The 19293-nt window shown below is 55.0% G+C and overlaps 1 protein-coding gene across 2 annotated transcripts in view; it reads left to right on the forward strand.

Annotated features, from left to right (window-relative positions):
- LOC147094867 (cardiotrophin-2-like) overlaps nucleotides 1-18819 on the forward strand; it is a 53056-nt gene extending 34237 nt beyond the window's left edge. For both annotated transcript variants that reach the window (XM_085974480.1, XM_085974479.1), the window contains exons 2-3: nucleotides 15001-15096; nucleotides 16585-18819. In XM_085974480.1, coding sequence (XP_085830606.1) covers nucleotides 15010-15096; nucleotides 16585-17049 — 552 coding nt within the window. In that variant the 5' untranslated portion in view covers nucleotides 15001-15009 and the 3' untranslated portion in view covers nucleotides 17050-18819. The remainder of the gene's footprint in view (nucleotides 1-15000; nucleotides 15097-16584) is intronic.
- Nucleotides 18820-19293: the final 474 nt, after the last annotated feature.

Raw genomic sequence — 19293 nt, forward strand, 5'->3', positions numbered from 1 at the left:
CGGTCCCAGAGGGGGAAAGGACAGTGTATCTAACACACTGTGACACCTGGTCCCAGAGGGGGAAAGGTCAGTGTATCTAACACATTGTGACACCCGGTCCCAGAGGGTGAAAGGACAGTGTATCTAACACACTGTGACACCCGGTCCCAGAGGGGGAAAGGACAGTGTATCTAACGCACTGTGACACCCGGTCCCAGAGGGTGAAAGGACAGTGTATCTAACACACTGTGACACCCGGTCCCAGAGGGGGAAAGGACAGTGTATCTAACGCACTGTGACACCCGGTCCCAGAGGGGGAAAGGACAGTATATCTAACGCTCTGGGACACCCTGTCCCAGAGGGTGAAAGGACAGTGTATCTAACGCACTGTGACACCCGGTCCCAGAGGGGGAAAGGACAGTGTATCTAACACACTGTGACACCCGGTCCCAGAGGGTGAAAGGACAGTGTATCTAACGCACTGTGACTCCCGGTCCCAGAGGGGGAAAGGACAGTGTATCTAACACATTGTGACACCCAGTCCCAGAGGGGGAAAGGACAGTGAATCTAATACACTGTGCCACCCTGGCCCAGAGGGGGAAAGGACAGTGTATCTAACGCAGTGTGACACCCGGTCCCAGAGGGTGAAAGGACAGTGTATCTAACGCACTGTGACACCCACTCCCAGAGGGGGAAAGGACAGTGTATCTAACGCACTGTGACACCCGGTCCCAGAGGGGGAAAGGACAGTGTATCTAACACACTGTGACACCCGGTCCCAGAGGGGGAAAGGACAGTGTATCTAACACACTGTGACACCTGGTCCCAGAGGGGGAAAGGTCAGTGTATCTAACACATTGTGACACCCAGTCCCAGAGGGTGAAAGGACAGTGTATCTAACACACTGTGACACCCGGTCCCAGAGGGGGAAAGGACAGTGTATCTAACGCTCTGGGACACCCTGTCCCAGAGGGTGAAAGGACAGTGTATCTAACGCACTGTGACACCCGATCCCAGAGGGGGAAAGGACAGTGTATCTAACACACTGTGACACCCGGTCCCAGAGGGTGAAAGGACAGTGTATCTAACACACTGTGACACCCGGTCCCAGAGGGGGAAAGGACAGTGTATCTAACGCACTGTGACACCCGGTCCCAGAGGGGTAAAGGACAGTGTATCTAACGCTCTGGGACACCCTGTCCCAGAGGGTGAAAGGACAGTGTATCTAACGCACTGTGACACCCGGTCCCAGAGGGGGAAAGGACAGTGTATCTAACACACTGTGACACCCGGTCCCAGAGGGTGAAAGGATAGTGTATCTAACACACTGTGACTCCCGGTCCCAGAGGGGGAAAGGACAGTGTATCTAACACATTGTGACACCCAGTCCCAGAGGGGGAAAGGACAGTGAATCTAATACACTGTGACACCCGGGCCCAGAGGGGGAAAGGACAGTGTATCTAACGCAGTGTGACACCCGGTCCCAGAGGGTGAAAGGACAGTGTATCTAACGCACTGTGACACCCACTCCCAGAGGGGGAAAGGACAGTGTATCTAACGCACTGTGACACCCGGTCCCAGAGGGGGAAAGGACAGTGTATCTAACGCACTGTGACACCCGGTCCCAGAGGGGGAAAGGACAGTGTATCTAACGCACTGTGACACCCGATCCCAGAGGGTGAAAGGACAGTGTATCTAACGCACTGTGACACCCGGTCCCAGAGGGTGAAAGGACAGTGTATCTAACACACTGTGACACCCAGTCCCAGAGGGGGAAAGGACAGTGTATCTAACACACTGTGACACCCGGTCCCAGAGGGTGAAAGGACAGTGTATCTAACGCACTGTGACACCCGGTCCCAGAGGGGGAAAGGACAGTGTATCTAACACACTGTGACACCCGGTCCCAGAGGGTGAAAGGACAGTGTATCTAACACACTGTGACACCCACTCCCAGAGGGGGAAAGGACAGTGTATCTAACACACTGTGACACCCGGTCCCAGAGGGTGAAAGGACAGTGTATCTAATGCACTGTGACACCCGGTCCCAGAGGAGGAAAGGACAGTGTATCTGACACACTGTGACACCCGGTCCCAGAGGGGGAAACGACAGTGTATCTAACACACTGTGACACCCGGTCCCAGAGGGGGAAAGGACAGTGTATCTAACACACTGTGACACCCGGTCCCAGAGGGGGAAAGGACAGTGTATCTAACGCACTGTGACACCCGATCCCAGAGGGTGAAAGGACAGTGTATCTAACGCACTGTGACACCCGGTCCCAGAGGGTGAAAGGACAGTGTATCTAACACACTGTGACACCCAGTCCCAGAGGGGGAAAGGACAGTGTATCTAATGCACTGTGACACCCGGTCCCAGAGGGGGAAAGGACAGTGTATCTGACGCACTGTGACACCTGGTCCCAGAGGGGGAAAGGACAGTGCCTCTAATGCACTGTGACATCCGGTCCCAGAGGGGGAAAGGACACTGTATCTAACGCACTGTGACACCCGGTCCCAGAGGGGGAAAGGATAGTGTATCTAACACACTGTGACACCCGGTCCCAGAGGGTGAAAGGACAGTGTATCTAACGCACTGTGACACCCGGTCCCAGAGGGGGAAAGGACAGTGTATCTAACACACTGTGACACCCGGTCCCAGAGGGGGAAAGGACAGTGTATCTAACGCACTGTGACACCCTCTCCAAGAGAGGGAAAGGACAGTGTATCCAATGCACTGTGACACCCGGTCCCAGAGGGGGAAAGGACAGTGTATCTAACACACTGTGACACCCGGTCCTAGAGGGGGAAAGGATAGGGTATCTAACGCACTGTGACACCCGGTCCCAGAGGGTGAAAGGACATTGTATCTAACGCACTGTGACACCCGGTCCCAGAGGGGGAAAGGACAGTGTATCTAACACGCTGTGACAGCCGGTCCCAGAGGGTGAAAGGACAGTGTATCTAACGCACTGTGACACCCGGTCCCAGAGGGTGAAAGGACAGTGTATCTAACACACTGTGACACCCGGTCCCAGAGGGGGATAGGACAGTGTATCTAACGCCCTGTGACACCCGGTCCCAGAGGGGGAAAGGACAGTGTATCTAACGCACTGTAACAGCCGGTCCCAGAGGGTGAAAGGACAGTGTATCTAACGCACTGTGACACCCGGGCCCAGAGGGGGAAAGGACAGTGTATCTAACACACTGTGACACCCGGTCCCAGAGGGGAAAGGACAGAGTATCTAACACACTGTGACACCCGGTCCCAGAGGTGGAAAGGACAGTGTATCTAATACACTGTGACACCCGGTCCCAGAGGGGGAAAGGACAGTGTATCTAACACACTGTGACACCCGGTCCCAGAGGGGGAAAGGACAGTGTATCTAACGCACTGTGACACCCGGTCCCAGAGGTGGAAAGGACAGTGTATCTAACACACTGTGACACCCGGGCCCAGAGGGTGAAAGGACAGTGTATCTAACGCACTGTGACACCCGGGCCCAGAGGGGGAAAGGACAGTGTATCTAATGCACTGTGACACCTGGTCCCAGAGGGGGAAAGGACAGTGTATCTAACGCACTGTGACACCTGGCCCCAGAGGGGGAAAGGACAGTGCCTCTAATGCACTGTGACATCCGGTCCCAGAGGGGGAAAGGACACTGTATCTAACGCACTGTGACACCCGGTCCCAGAGGGGGAAAGGATAGTGTATCTAACACACTGTGACACCCGGTCCCAGAGGGTGAAAGGACAGTGTATCTAACGCACTGTGACACCCGGTCCCAGAGGGGGAAAGGTCAGTGTATCTAACACACTGTGACACCCGGTCCCAGAGGGGGAAAGGACAGTGTATCTAACGCACTGTGACACCCTGTCCCAGAGAGGGAAAGGACAGTGTATCCAATGCACTGTGACACCCGGTCCCAGAGGGGGAAAGGACAGTGTATCTAACACACTGTGACACCCGGTCCTAGAGGGGGAAAGGATAGGGTATCTAACGCATTGTGACACCCGGTCCCAGAGGGTGAAAGGACAGTGTATCTTACGCACTGTGACACCCGGTCCCAGAGGGGGAAAGGACAGTGTATCTAACGCACTGTGACACCCGGTCCCAGAGGGGGAAAGGACAGTGTATCTAACGCACTGTGACACCCGGTCCCAGAGGGGGAAAGGACAGTGTATCTAACGCACTGTGACACCCGGTCCCAGAAGGGGAAAGGACAGTGTATCTAACACACTGTGACACCCGGTCCCAGAGGGGGAGAGGACAGTGTATCTAACGCACTGTGACACCCGGTCCCAGAGGGGGAAAGGACAGTGTATCTAACGCACTGTGACACCCGGTCCCAGAGGGGGAAAGGACAGTGTATCTAACACACTGTGACACCCGGTCCCAGAGGGGGAGAGGACAGTGTATCTAACACACTGTGACACCTGGTCCCAGAGGGGGATAGGACAGTGTATCTAACACACTGTGACACCCGGTCCCAGAGGGGGAAAGGACAGTGTATCTAACACACTGTGACACCTGGTCCCAGGGGGGAAAGGTCAGTGTATCGAACACATTGTGACACCCGTTCCCAGAGGGTGAAAGGACAGTGTATCTAACACACTGTGACACCCGGTCCCAGAGGGGGAAAGGACAGTGTATCTAACGCACTGTGACACCCGGTCCCAGAGGGTGAAAGGACAGTGTATCTAACACACTGTGACACCCGGTCCCAGAGGGTGAAAGGACAGTGTATCTAACACACTGTGACACCCAGTCCCAGAGGGGGAAAGGACAGTGTATCTAATGCACTGTGACACCCGGTCCCAGAGGGGGAAAGGACAGTGCCTCTAATGCACTGTGACATCCGGTCCCAGAGGGGGAAAGGACACTGTATCTAACGCACTGTGACACCCGGTCCCAGAGGGGGAAAGGATAGTGTATCTAACACACTGTGACACCCGGTCCCAGAGGGTGAAAGGACAGTGTATCTAACGCACTGTGACACCCGGTCCCAGAGGGGGAAAGGACAGTGTATCTAACACACTGTGACACCCGGTCCAAGAGGGGGAAAGGACAGTGTATCTAACGCACTGTGACACCCTCTCCAAGAGAGGGAAAGGACAGTGTATCCAATGCACTGTGACACCCGGTCCCAGAGGGGGAAAGGACAGTGTATCTAACACACTGTGACACCCGGTCCTAGAGGGGGAAAGGATAGGGTATCTAACGCACTGTGACACCCGGTCCCAGAGGGTGAAAGGACAGTGTATCTAACGCACTGTGACACCCGGTCCCAGAGGGGGAAAGGACAGTGTATCTAACACGCTGTGACAGCCGGTCCCAGAGGGTGAAAGGACAGTGTATCTAACGCACTGTGACACCCGGTCCCAGAGGGTGAAAGGACAGTGTATCTAACACACTGTGACACCCGGTCCCAGAGGGGGATAGGACAGTGTATCTAACGCCCTGTGACACCCGGTCCCAGAGGGGGAAAGGACAGTGTATCTAACGCACTGTGACAGCCGGTCCCAGAGGGTGAAAGGACAGTGTATCTAACGCACTGTGACACCCGGGCCCAGAGGGGGAAAGGACAGTGTATCTAACACACTGTGACACCCGGTCCCAAGGGGAAAGGACAGTGTATCTAACACACTGTGACACCCGGTCCCAGAGGTGGAAAGGACAGTGTATCTAATACACTGTGACACCCGGTCCCAGAGGGGGAAAGGACAGTGTATCTAACACACTGTGACACCCGGTCCCAGAGGGGGAAAGGACAGTGTATCTAACGCACTGTGACACCCGGTCCCAGAGGTGGAAAGGACAGTGTATCTAACACACTGTGACACCCGGGCCCAGAGGGTGAAAGGACAGTGTATCTAACGCACTGTGACACCCGGGCCCAGAGGGGGAAAGGACAGTGTATCTAATGCACTGTGACACCTGGTCCCAGAGGGGGAAAGGACAGTGTATCTAACGCACTGTGACACCTGGCCCCAGAGGGGGAAAGGACAGTGCCTCTAATGCACTGTGACATCCGGTCCCAGAGGGGGAAAGGACACTGTATCTAACGCACTGTGACACCCGGTCCCAGAGGGGGAAAGGATAGTGTATCTAACACACTGTGACACCCGGTCCCAGAGGGTGAAAGGACAGTGTATCTAACGCACTGTGACACCCGGTCCCAGAGGGGGAAAGGTCAGTGTATCTAACACACTGTGACACCCGGTCCCAGAGGGGGAAAGGACAGTGTATCTAACGCACTGTGACACCCTGTCCCAGAGAGGGAAAGGACAGTGTATCCAATGCACTGTGACACCCGGTCCCAGAGGGGGAAAGGACAGTGTATCTAACACACTGTGACACCCGGTCCTAGAGGGGGAAAGGATAGGGTATCTAACGCATTGTGACACCCGGTCCCAGAGGGTGAAAGGACAGTGTATCTTACGCACTGTGACACCCGGTCCCAGAGGGGGAAAGGACAGTGTATCTAACGCACTGTGACACCCGGTCCCAGAGGGGGAAAGGACAGTGTATCTAACGCACTGTGACACCCGGTCCCAGAGGGGGAAAGGACAGTGTATCTAACGCACTGTGACACCCGGTCCCAGAGGGGGAAAGGACAGTGTATCTAACACACTGTGACACCCGGTCCCAGAGGGGGAGAGGACAGTGTATCTAACGCACTGTGACACCCGGTCCCAGAGGGGGAAAGGACAGTGTATCTAACGCACTGTGACACCCGGTCCCAGAGGGGGAAAGGACAGTGTATCTAACACACTGTGACACCCGGTCCCAGAGGGTGAAAGGACAGTGTATCTAACGCACTGTGACACCCGGTCCCAGAGGGGGAAAGGACAGTGTATCTAACACACTGTGACACCCGGTCCCAGAGGGGGAAAGGACAGTGTATCTAACGCACTGTGACACCCTCTCCAAGAGAGGGAAAGGACAGTGTATCCAATGCACTGTGACACCCGGTCCCAGAGGGGGAAAGGACAGTGTATCTAACACACTGTGACACCCGGTCCTAGAGGGGGAAAGGATAGGGTATCTAACACGCTGTGACAGCCGGTCCCAGAGGGTGAAAGGACAGTGTATCTAACGCACTGTGACACCCGGTCCCAGAGGGTGAAAGGACAGTGTATCTAACACACTGTGACACCCGGTCCCAGAGGGGGATAGGACAGTGTATCTAACGCCCTGTGACACCCGGTCCCAGAGGGGGAAAGGACAGTGTATCTAACGCACTGTGACAGCCGGTCCCAGAGGGTGAAAGGACAGTGTATCTAACGCACTGTGACACCCGGGCCCAGAGGGGGAAAGGACAGTGTATCTAACACACTGTGACACCCGGTCCCAGAGGGGAAAGGACAGTCTATCTAACACACTGTGACACCCGGTCCCAGAGGTGGAAAGGACAGTGTATCTAATACACTGTGACACCCGGTCCCAGAGGGGGAAAGGACAGTGTATCTAACACACTGTGACACCCGGTCCCAGAGGGGGAAAGGACAGTGTATCTAACGCACTGTGACACCCGGTCCCAGAGGTGGAAAGGACAGTGTATCTAACACACTGTGACACCCGGGCCCAGAGGGTGAAAGGACAGTGTATCTAACGCACTGTGACACCTGGGCCCAGAGGGGGAAAGGACAGTGTATCTAATGCACTGTGACACCTGGTCCCAGAGGGGGAAAGGACAGTGTATCTAACGCACTGTGACACCTGGCCCCAGAGGGGGAAAGGACAGTGCCTCTAATGCACTGTGACATCCGGTCCCAGAGGGGGAAAGGACACTGTATCTAACGCACTGTGACACCCGGTCCCAGAGGGGGAAAGGATAGTGTATCTAACACACTGTGACACCCGGGCCCAGAGGGTGAAAGGACAGTGTATCTAACGCACTGTGACACCCGGTCCCAGAGGGGGAAAGGTCAGTGTATCTAACACACTGTGACACCCGGTCCCAGAGGGGGAAAGGACAGTGTATCTAACGCACTGTGACACCCTGTCCCAGAGAGGGAAAGGACAGTGTATCCAATGCACTGTGACACCCGGTCCCAGAGGGGGAAAGGACAGTGTATCTAACACACTGTGACACCCGGTCCTAGAGGGGGAAAGGATAGGGTATCTAACGCATTGTGACACCCGGTCCCAGAGGGTGAAAGGACAGTGTATCTTACGCACTGTGACACCCGGTCCCAGAGGGGGAAAGGACAGTGTATCTAACGCACTGTGACACCCGGTCCCAGAGGGGGAAAGGACAGTGTATCTAACGCACTGTGACACCCGGTCCCAGAGGGTGAAAGGACAGTGTATCTAACACACTGTGACACCCGGTCCCAGAGGGGGAAAGGACAGTGTATCTAACACACTGTGACACCCGGTCCCAGAGGGGGAGAGGACAGTGTATCTAACGCACTGTGACACCCGGTCCCAGAGGGGGGAAAGGACAGTGTATCTAACGCACTGTGACACCCGGTCCCAGAGGGGGAAAGGACAGTGTATCTAACACACTGTGACACCCGGTCCCAGAGGGGGAGAGGACAGTGTATCTAACACACTGTGACACCCGGTCCCAGAGGGGGATAGGACAGTGTATCTAACACACTGTGACACCCGGTCCCAGAGGGGGAAAGGACAGTGTATCTAACACACTGTGACACCTGGTCCCAGAGGGGGAAAGGTCAGTGTATCTAACACATTGTGACACCCGGTCCCAGAGGGTGAAAGGACAGTGTATCTAACACACTGTGACACCCGGTCCCAGAGGGGGAAAGGACAGTGTATCTAACGCACTGTGACACCCGGTCCCAGAGGGTGAAAGGACAGTGTATCTAACACACTGTGACACCCGGGCCCAGCGGGTGAAAGGACAGTGTATCTAACGCACTGTGATAGCCGGGCCCAGAGGGGGAAAGGACAGTGTATCTAACGCACTGTGACACCTGGTCCTAGAGGGGGAAAGGACAGTGTATCTAACGCACTGTGACACCTTGTCCCAGAGGGGGAAAGGACAGTGTATCTAACGCACTGTGACACCCGGTCCCAGAGGGGGAAAGGACAGTGTATCTAACGCTCTGGGACACCCTGTCCCAGAGGGTGAAAGGACAGTGTATCTAACGCACTGTGACACCCGGTCCCAGAGGGGGAAAGGACAGTGTATCTAACACACTGTGACTCCCGGTCCCAGAGGGTGAAAGGACAGTGTATCTAACACACTGTGACACCCGGTCCCAGAGGGGGAAAGGACAGTGTATCTAACGCACTGTGACACCCGGTCCCAGAGGGGGAAAGGACAGTGTATCTAACGCTCTGGGACACCCTGTCCCAGAGGGTGAAAGGACAGTGTATCTAACGCACTGTGACACCCGGTCCCAGAGGGGGAAAGGACAGTGTATCTAACACACTGTGACACCCGGTCCCAGAGGGTGAAAGGACAGTGTATCTAACGCACTGTGACTCCCGGTCCCAGAGGGGGAAAGGACAGTGTATCTAACACATTGTGACACCCAGTCCCAGAGGGGGAAAGGACAGTGAATCTAATACACTGTGACACCTGGGCCCAGAGGGGGAAAGGACAGTGTATCTAACGCAGTGTGACACCCGGTCCCAGAGGGTGAAAGGACAGTGTATCTAACGCACTGTGACACCCACTCCCAGAGGGGGAAAGGACAGTGTATCTAACGCACTGTGACACCCGGTCCCAGAGGGGGAAAGGACAGTGTATCTAACGCACTGTGACACCCGGTCCCAGAGGGGGAAAGGACAGTGTATCTAACGCACTGTGACACCCGATCCCAGAGGGTGAAAGGACAGTGTATCTAACGCACTGTGACACCCGGTCCCAGAGGGTGAAAGGACAGTGTATCTAACACACTGTGACACCCAGTCCCAGAGGGGGAAAGGACAGTGTATCTAACACACTGTGACACCCGGTCCCAGAGGGTGAAAGGACAGTGTATCTAACGCACTGTGACACCCGGTCCCAGAGGGGGAAAGGACAGTGTATCTAACACACTGTGACACCCGGTCCCAGAGGGTGAAAGGACAGTGTATCTAACACACTGTGACACCCACTCCCAGAGGGGGAAAGGACAGTGTATCTAACACACTGTGACACCCGGTCCCAGAGGGTGAAAGGACAGTGTATCTAATGCACTGTGACACCCGGTCCCAGAGGAGGAAAGGACAGTGTATCTGACACACTGTGACACCCGGTCCCAGAGGGGGAAATGACAGTGTATCTAACACACTGTGACACCCGGTCCCAGAGAGTGAAAGGACAGTGTATCTAACGCACTGTGACACCCACTCCCAGAGGGGGAAAGGACAGTGTATCTAACGCACTGTGACACCCGGTCCCAGAGGGGGAAAGGACAGTGTATCTAACACACTGTGACACCCGGTCCCAGAGGGGGAAAGGACAGTGTATCTAACGCACTGTGACACCCGATCCCAGAGGGTGAAAGGACAGTGTATCTAACGCACTGTGACACCCGGTCCCAGAGGGTGAAAGGACAGTGTATCTAACACACTGTGACACCCAGTCCCAGAGGGGGAAAGGACAGTGTATCTAATGCACTGTGACACCCGGTCCCAGAGGGGGAAAGGACAGTGTATCTGACGCACTGTGACACCTGGTCCCAGAGGGGGAAAGGACAGTGCCTCTAATGCACTGTGACATCCGGTCCCAGAGGGGGAAAGGACACTGTATCTAACGCACTGTGACACCCGGTCCCAGAGGGGGAAAGGATAGTGTATCTAACACACTGTGACACCCGGTCCCAGAGGGTGAAAGGACAGTGTATCTAACGCACTGTGACACCCGGTCCCAGAGGGGGAAAGGACAGTGTATCTAACACTCTGTGACACCCGGTCCCAGAGGGGGAAAGGACAGTGTATCTAACACACTGTGACACCCGGTCCTAGAGGGGGAAAGGATAGGGTATCTAACGCACTGTGACACCCGGTCCCAGAGGGTGAAAGGACAGTGTATCTAACGCTCTGTGACACCCGGTCCCAGAGGGGGAAAGGACAGTGTATCTAACACGCTGTGACAGCCGGTCCCAGAGGGTGAAAGGACAGTGTATCTAACGCACTGTGACACCCGGTCCCAGAGGGTGAAAGGACAGTGTATCTAACACACTGTGACACCCGGTCCCAGAGGGGGATAGGACAGTGTATCTAACGCCCTGTGACACCCGGTCCCAGAGGGGGAAAGGACAGTGTATCTAACGCACTGTGACAGCCGGTCCCAGAGGGTGAAAGGACAGTGTATCTAACGCACTGTGACACCCGGGCCCAGAGGGGGAAAGGACAGTGTATCTAACACACTGTGACACCCGGTCCCAGAGGGGAAAGGACAGTGTCTCTAACACACTGTGACACCCAGTCCCAGAGGGGGAAGGACAGTGTATCTAACGCACTGTGACACCCGGTCCCAGAGGGGGAAGGACAGTGTATCTAACACACTGTGACAGCCGGTCCCAGAGGGGGAAAGGACAGTGTATTTAACGCACTGTGACACCCGGTCCCAGAGGTGGAAAGGACAGTGTATCTAATACACTGTGACACCCGGTCCCAGAGGGGGAAAGGACAGTGTATCTAACACACTGTGACACCCGGTCCCAGAGGGGGAAAGGTCAGTGTATCTAACACATTGTGACACCCGGTCCCAGAGGGTGAAAGGACAGTGTATCTAACACACTGTGACACCCGGTCCCAGAGGGGGAAAGGACAGTGTATCTAACGCTCTGGGACACCCTGTCCCAGAGGGTGAAAGGACAGTGTATCTAACGCACTGTGACACCCGGTCCCAGAGGGGGAAAGGACAGTGTATCTAACACACTGTGACACCCGGTCCCAGAGGGTGAAAGGACAGTGTATCTAACACACTGTGACACCCGGTCCCAGAGGGGGAAAGGACAGTGTATCTAACGCACTGTGACACCCGGTCCCAGAGGGGGAAAGGACAGTGTATCTAACGCTCTGGGACACCCTGTCCCAGAGGGTGAAAGGACAGTGTATCTAACGCACTGTGACACCCGGTCCCAGAGGGGGAAAGGACAGTGTATCTAACACACTGTGACACCCGGTCCCAGAGGGTGAAAGGACAGTGTATCTAACACACTGTGACACCCGGTCCCAGAGGGGGAAAGGACAGTGTATCTAACGCACTGTGACACCCGGTCCCAGAGGGGGAAAGGACAGTGTATCTAACGCTCTGGGACACCCTGTCCCAGAGGGTGAAAGGACAGTGTATCTAACGCACTGTGACACCCGGTCCCAGAGGGGGAAAGGACAGTGTATCTAACACACTGTGACACCCGGTCCCAGAGGGTGAAAGGACAGTGTATCTAACGCACTGTGACTCCCGGTCCCAGAGGGGGAAAGGACAGTGTATCTAACACATTGTGACACCCAGTCCCAGAGGGGGAAAGGACAGTGAATCTAATACACTGTGACACCCGGGCCCAGAGGGGGAAAGGACAGTGTATCTAACGCAGTGTGACACCCGGTCCCAGAGGGTGAAAGGACAGTGTATCTAACGCACTGTGACACCCACTCCCAGAGGGGGAAAGGACAGTGTATCTAACGCACTGTGACACCCGGTCCCAGAGGGGGAAAGGACAGTGTATCTAACACACTGTGACACCCGGTCCCAGAGGGGGAAAGGACAGTGTATCTAACACACTGTGACACCTGGTCCCAGAGGGGGAAAGGTCAGTGTATCTAACACATTGTGACACCCGGTCCCAGAGGGTGAAAGGACAGTGTATCTAACACACTGTGACACCCGGTCCCAGAGGGGGAAAGGACAGTGTATCTAACGCTCTGGGACACCCTGTCCCAGAGGGTGAAAGGACAGTGTATCAAACGCACTGTGACACCCGGTCCCAGAGGGGGAAAGGACAGTGTATCTAACACACTGTGACACCCGGTCCCAGAGGGTGAAAGGACAGTGTATCTAACACACTGTGACACCCGGTCCCAGAGGGGGAAAGGACAGTGTATCTAACGCTCTGGGACACCCTGTCCCAGAGGGTGAAAGGACAGTGTATCTAACGCACTGTGACACCCGGTCCCAGAGGGGGAAAGGACAGTGTATCTAACACACTGTGACAGCCGGTCCCAGAGGGTGAAAGGACAGTGTATCTAACGCACTGTGACTCCCGGTCCCAGAGGGGGAAAGGACAGTGTATCTAACACATTGTGACACCCAGTCCCAGAGGGGGAAAGGACAGTGAATCTAATACACTGTGACACCCGGGCCCAGAGGGGGAAAGGACAGTGTATCTAATGCACTGTGACACCCGGTCCCAGAGGAGGAAAGGACAGTGTATCTGACACACTGTGACACCCGGTCCCAGAGGGGGAAACGACAGTGTATCTAACACACTGTGACACCCGGTCCCAGAGAGTGAAAGGACAGTGTATCTAACGCACTGTGACACCCACTCCCAGAGGGGGAAAGGACAGTGTATCTAACGCACTGTGACACCCGGTCCCAGAGGGGGAAAGGACAGTGTATCTAACACACTGTGACACCCGGTCCCAGAGGGGGAAAGGACAGTGTATCTAACGCACTGTGACACCCGATCCCAGAGGGTGAAAGGACAGTGTATCTAACGCACTGTGACACCCGGTCCCAGAGGGTGAAAGGACAGTGTATCTAACACACTGTGACACCCAGTCCCAGAGGGGGAAAGGACAGTGTATCTAATGCACTGTGACACCCGGTCCCAGAGGGGGAAAGGACAGTGTATCTAACACACTGTGACACCCGGTCCCAGAGGGTGAAAGGACAGTGTATCTAACGCACTGTGACACCCGGTCTCAGAGTGGGAAAGGACAGTGTATCTAACACACTGTGACACCCGGTCCCAGAGGGTGAAAGGACAGTGTATCTAACGCTCTGTGACACCCGGTCCCAGAGGGGGAAAGGACAGTGTATCTAACGCACTGTGACAGCCGGTCCCAGAGAGTGAAAGGACAGTGTATCTAACGCACTGTGACACCCACTCCCAGAGGGGGAAAGGACAGTGTATCTAACGCACTGTGACACCCGGTCCCAGAGGGGGAAAGGACAGTGTATCTAACACACTGTGACACCCGGTCCCAGAGGGGGAAAGGACAGTGTATCTAACGCACTGTGACACCCGATCCCAGAGGGTGAAAGGACAGTGTATCTAACGCACTGTGACACCCGGTCCCAGAGGAGGAAAGGACAGTGTATCTGACACACTGTGACACCCGGTCCCAGAGGGGGAAACGACAGTGTATCTAACACACTGTGACACCCGGTCCCAGAGAGTGAAAGGACAGTGTATCTAACGCACTGTGACACCCACTCCCAGAGGGGGAAAGGACAGTGTATCTAACGCACTGTGACACCCGGTCCCAGAGGGGGAAAGGACAGTGTATCTAACACACTGTGACACCCGGTCCCAGAGGGGGAAAGGACAGTGTATCTAACACACTGTGACACCCGGTCCCAGAGGGGGAAGGACAGTGTATCTAACACACAGTGACACCCGGTCCCAGAGGGGGAAAGGACAGTGTATCTAACGCACTGTGACACCCGGTCCCAGAGGGGGAAAGGACAGTGTATCTAACACACTGTGACACCCGGTCCCAGAGGGGGAAAGGACAGTGTATCTAACACACTGTGAGACCCAGTCCCAGAGGGGGAAAGGACATTGTATCTAACACACTGTGACACCCGGTCCCAGAGGGGGAAAGGACAGTGTATCTAACACACTGTGACACCCAGTCCCAGAGGGTGAAAGGACAGTGTATCTAACGCACTGTGACACCCGGTCCCAGAGGGGGAAAGGACAGTGTATCTAACACACTGTGACACCCGGTCCCAGAGAGTGAAAGGACAGTGTATCTAACACACTGTGACACCCAGTCCCAGAGGGTGAAAGGACAGTGTATCTAACGCACTGTGACACCCTTTATTCGTACATGCTTGTCGAAGTGGTTGGTAAGTTTCTAAATGCTGTGTCTTTTGGCAGGGTGCCGCTATGGACCCAGCACATGTGACAGTTGAACGGGCATACAGTCTCTCACTGTGGCTGGCGACTGAATCAGCCTCCCTTCTTGAGTTGTATGTGAGTATCCCGCTCATTTAAGAAGATAATAATATGAACTCCACCCGCCGCTCTCTGCTGTTTTCTTTTCCTTAATCTGATGCGACTTCTTGCCCCGGCATATCCCGCATACAACCATGAGAGAGACTGCCCTTCACATCAAGGCAGCATTTGACCAAGTGCGGCATCTAGGAGCCCTAGTAAAACTGAATTCAATGGGAATATGGCGGGGGGGGGGGGTGGAAAACGCCCCACTGGCTGGAGTCATACCTTGCACAAAGTTAGATGGTTTGTTGTTGGATGTCAATCATCACAGCCCCAGGACATCGCTGCAGGAGTTCCTCAGGGCAGTGTCCTAGGTCCAACCATCTTCAGCTGCTTCATCAATGAGCTTCCCTCCAACATAAGGTCAGAAATGGGGATGTTCGCTGATGACTGCACTGTGTTCAGCGCCATTCACAACTCCTCAGATAATGAAGCAGTCCATGCCCACATGTAACAAGACCTGGACGACGTTCAAGCTTGGGCTGATAAGTGGCAGGTAACATTCGCGCCACAGAAGTGCCAGGCAATGACTATCTCCAACAAGCGAGACTCTAACCACTGCCCCTTGACATTCAACGGCATTACCATCGCCGAATCCCCCACCATCAACATCCTGGGGGGTCACAATTGACCAGAAACTTAACTGGACCAGCCACATAAATACTGTGGCCACAAGAGCAGGTCAGAGGCTGGGTATTCTGCAGCGAGTGTCTCATCTCCTGACTCCCCAAAGCCTTTCCACCATCTACAAGACACAAGTTAGGAGTGTGAGGGAATACTCTCCACTTGCCTGGATGAGTGCAGCTCCAACAACACTCAAGAAGCTCAACACCATCCAGGACAAAGCAGCCCGCTTGATCGGCACTCCATCCACCACCTTAAACATTCACTCCCTCCACCGCCGGCGTACCGTGGCTGCAGTGTGTACCATCTACAAGATGCACTGCAGCAACTCGCCAAGGCTTCTTCGGCAGCACCTCCCAAACCCACGACCTCTTCCACCTAGAAGGACAAGGGCAGCAGGCGCATGGGAACACCACCACCTCCAAGTTCTCCTCCAAGTCACACACCATCCTGACTTAGAAGTATATCGTCGATCCTTCATCGTCGTTGGGTCAAAATCCTGGAACTCCCTCCCTAACAGCACTGTGGGAGTACCTTCACCACACGGACTGCAGCGGTTCAAGAAGGCGGCTCACCACCACCTTCTCAAGGCTGATTAGGGACGGTCAATAAATGCCGGCCTTGCCAGTGACGCCCACATCCCGTGAGTGATTTAAAAAGTTTGTCAATCCAGTGGCTGGTGTGGGACTGAGACCCCCCCCCCTACACACACACACACACACACACAGAGCGGGCTCCATCCTCATTGTGGGCTCTTGCTGTGCCGCAAGATGGCCGCCGCGAACAACTGTCCTCCCGCAACGGCGACTGACTCACTTTTTTGTTCTTTCCCTGCCGCAGACTGACCTCCAGGGCTTCACCGAACCCCCGCCGGTGATCTCTGCCTCCCAGCTGGAGCTGGCCGAGCCTCCCGGGGACGACTGGGCCCAGGCCCGGCGCATGCGCCATCACCGGGCTGACGGACGCCTCCTGATCGCGCACCTGCGCCGGGTGCTGGAGGAGCAGCGGGAGCTGAACCAGACCCGCCACCACTTCCACCGGCAGCTGCAGTTCGCCATCACCGGCCTGGAGGGCCTGGTCGCCAACCTGGGCCTCATCCTGGCCTCGCTGGGGGAGGGGGAGGGCGAGGAGGGGGAGGAGGTGGAGGAGGAGGACCACAGGCCCCCTAGCCCCTCACCGGGGGAGGTCGTGCAGTGGGAGGCCAAGGTCAAGGGTTACCACGTCATCGCCCATTACAGCAGCTTGATTGGACGAACGGTGGGGGACCTGGAAAGGCTGAAAGGCAGCCTGAAGCCTGAGGCCTAGCTATTTGAAATCTACGCCGAGATCGGAGCCTGAGCACCCCCCCCCCCCACCATTATCCCTTCCCCAGGAGTTGTGCATTGGGAGGCCAAGGTTTCCTCGTCATCGACCGTGACAAGAAGTAGATCAGGAGAACGGTGGCGGAGGCGGGGGTGGGGGGGGAGGCGGGGGGAATCTGGCGAGGCGGAAAGACAGGCTGAAGCCTGAGGCCTAGCTGCTACTAATGATAAAAACGTAGGCCGAGAGCGAGGCCTGAGGCCAATAGTGAGTGGGCCGCACTCCTCTCACACTTGCGAATCGGCCCTAGCCTGGCCTCTCCAAATTAAATTTGTGGGAACATGAAGAAAGATTGTCTTTTGCAACCAAAGGGCTGATTTCCAGTCAGACACACGTTTTGTTTTGTGGTCTTGGAGAGGGTGCGGAGGAGATTGACCAGAATGGTACCAGGGATGAGGGACTTCAGTGATGTGGAGAGACTGGAGAAGCTGGGGTTGTTCTCCTTAGAGCAGAGAAGGTTAAGGGGAGATTGACCAGAATGGTTCCAGGGATGAGGGACTTCAGTGATGTGGAGAGACTGGAGAAGCTGGGGTTGTTCTCCTTAGAGCAGAGAAGGTTAAGGGGAGATTGACCAGAATGGTACCGGGGATGAGGGACTTCAGTGATGTGGAGAGACTGGAGAAGCTGGGGTTGTTCTCCTTAGAGCAGAGAAGGTTGAGGGGCGATTTGATGGAGGTGTTCAAAATTACAAGGGGTTTTGATAGAGTAAATAAGGAGAAACTGTTTCCAGTGGCAGGAGGGTCGGTAACCAGAGGACACAGATTTAAGGTGATTGGCCAAAGAACCAGAGGGGGAGATGAGGAGAATGTATTTATACAGCGAGTTGTTGTGATCTGGAATGCGCTGCCTGAAAGGGCGGTGGAAGCAGATTCAATAGTAACTTTCAAAAGGGAATTGGATAAATACTCGAAGGGCTATGGTGAAAGAGCAGGGGGAAGTGGGACTAATTGGAGAGCTCTTTCAAAGAGCCGGCACAGGCACGATGGGCCGAATGGCCTTCTGTGCTGTATCATTCTATGATTCTGTGAAATATAAGGGCTGGATCTCTGAATGGGGATTAAAATGGACCAGAATTACGTGACTATCGACCGGTGTTTCCCTGAAAGGGCCGCTTCCTGAGACAAGGGAAATCAGCCCTTAGAATCTAAAAGACAATCACACCACTGTCAAAGAGGCATTGTTTCAGTAGATGTGTCTGATAGGCCTCCCACCCCCGCTATGTGGGACTGAGCACCCCCCCCCCCACACCCACACACATACACACAGAGCAGGAAAGGCCCAGGCTCCGTCCCCGGGCCTAGTGCTGAGCTAGTTGCTCTCACACCCGGTGTGGGACTGAGCCCCACACACACACACACACAAACAGAGCAGGAAAGGCCCAGGCTCCAGTATCCCCCTCGCACCGCCGCCCCCCCCACCCCACCCCGGCCTGTGTGGACATGGTGGGTGAGGATCAGGATCGGGCTTGGCTACGATGCAACCTGCGGTCGAATTTCCACGTCTGCTGTCAACCAGCACGAGCACGGGGACCCGCCCGCTCCCCGGGCAGAAAATAAATAATTACCAAACGTTTTAATGTGGTAACATTGCCCCTTTAAGGAAACTATTTATGTGCTGTAACCCTGTAGCCCTTTTAATCTATGCTGTTTTGACTTAAAGATTAAGTTATGGGTGTTAATATTTATTTAAATATCATTAAAACGATTATTTTATTAACCTTGCTTCTGACATTTATCCGACACCTGTTGGAGCATCCTGGAATCAAGAGCTAGGCCTGAGGCCTTGGCGGCCATTTTGAGTGAATTTTGCCACCGAGAGTTTTTTCTGGGCCGTCGCCAAGGGGTGGTTAATACCCAGAATCTCCGGGAGCCGCCAACCCTTTCACCTTTGAGCTCCCAATGACCCTGCCCGTCACGTGGTCAAACGGGGGGGCGGGTGGGGGGGGGCGCGGAGGTGCTGCTATAAGATCGACAGCCTTGACCTGCCCCTTGACCTCGGGACGCCACCATTTTGTTTGTCACGGTCTATCTCTCAGTCTCTGTTCGTTCCCTCCACCACCGTCCCTCTGAGAGACCTCTCCCTCCGAACCCCAACCCCAAAAATTTTTGATTGGGCTTCGAAGGTACCGTTGGAACAGGAAGAGGCCGTTCGGCCCCGTGAGCCTGTTCTGACATTCATTCAGATCATGAC

The sequence above is a fragment of the Somniosus microcephalus genome, unplaced genomic scaffold (assembly GCF_052327205.1).
Source record: "Somniosus microcephalus isolate GS21.2 unplaced genomic scaffold, FLI_Smic_1.0 unresolved_chr1, whole genome shotgun sequence".
NCBI classification, from domain to species: Eukaryota; Metazoa; Chordata; class Chondrichthyes; order Squaliformes; family Somniosidae; genus Somniosus; species Somniosus microcephalus.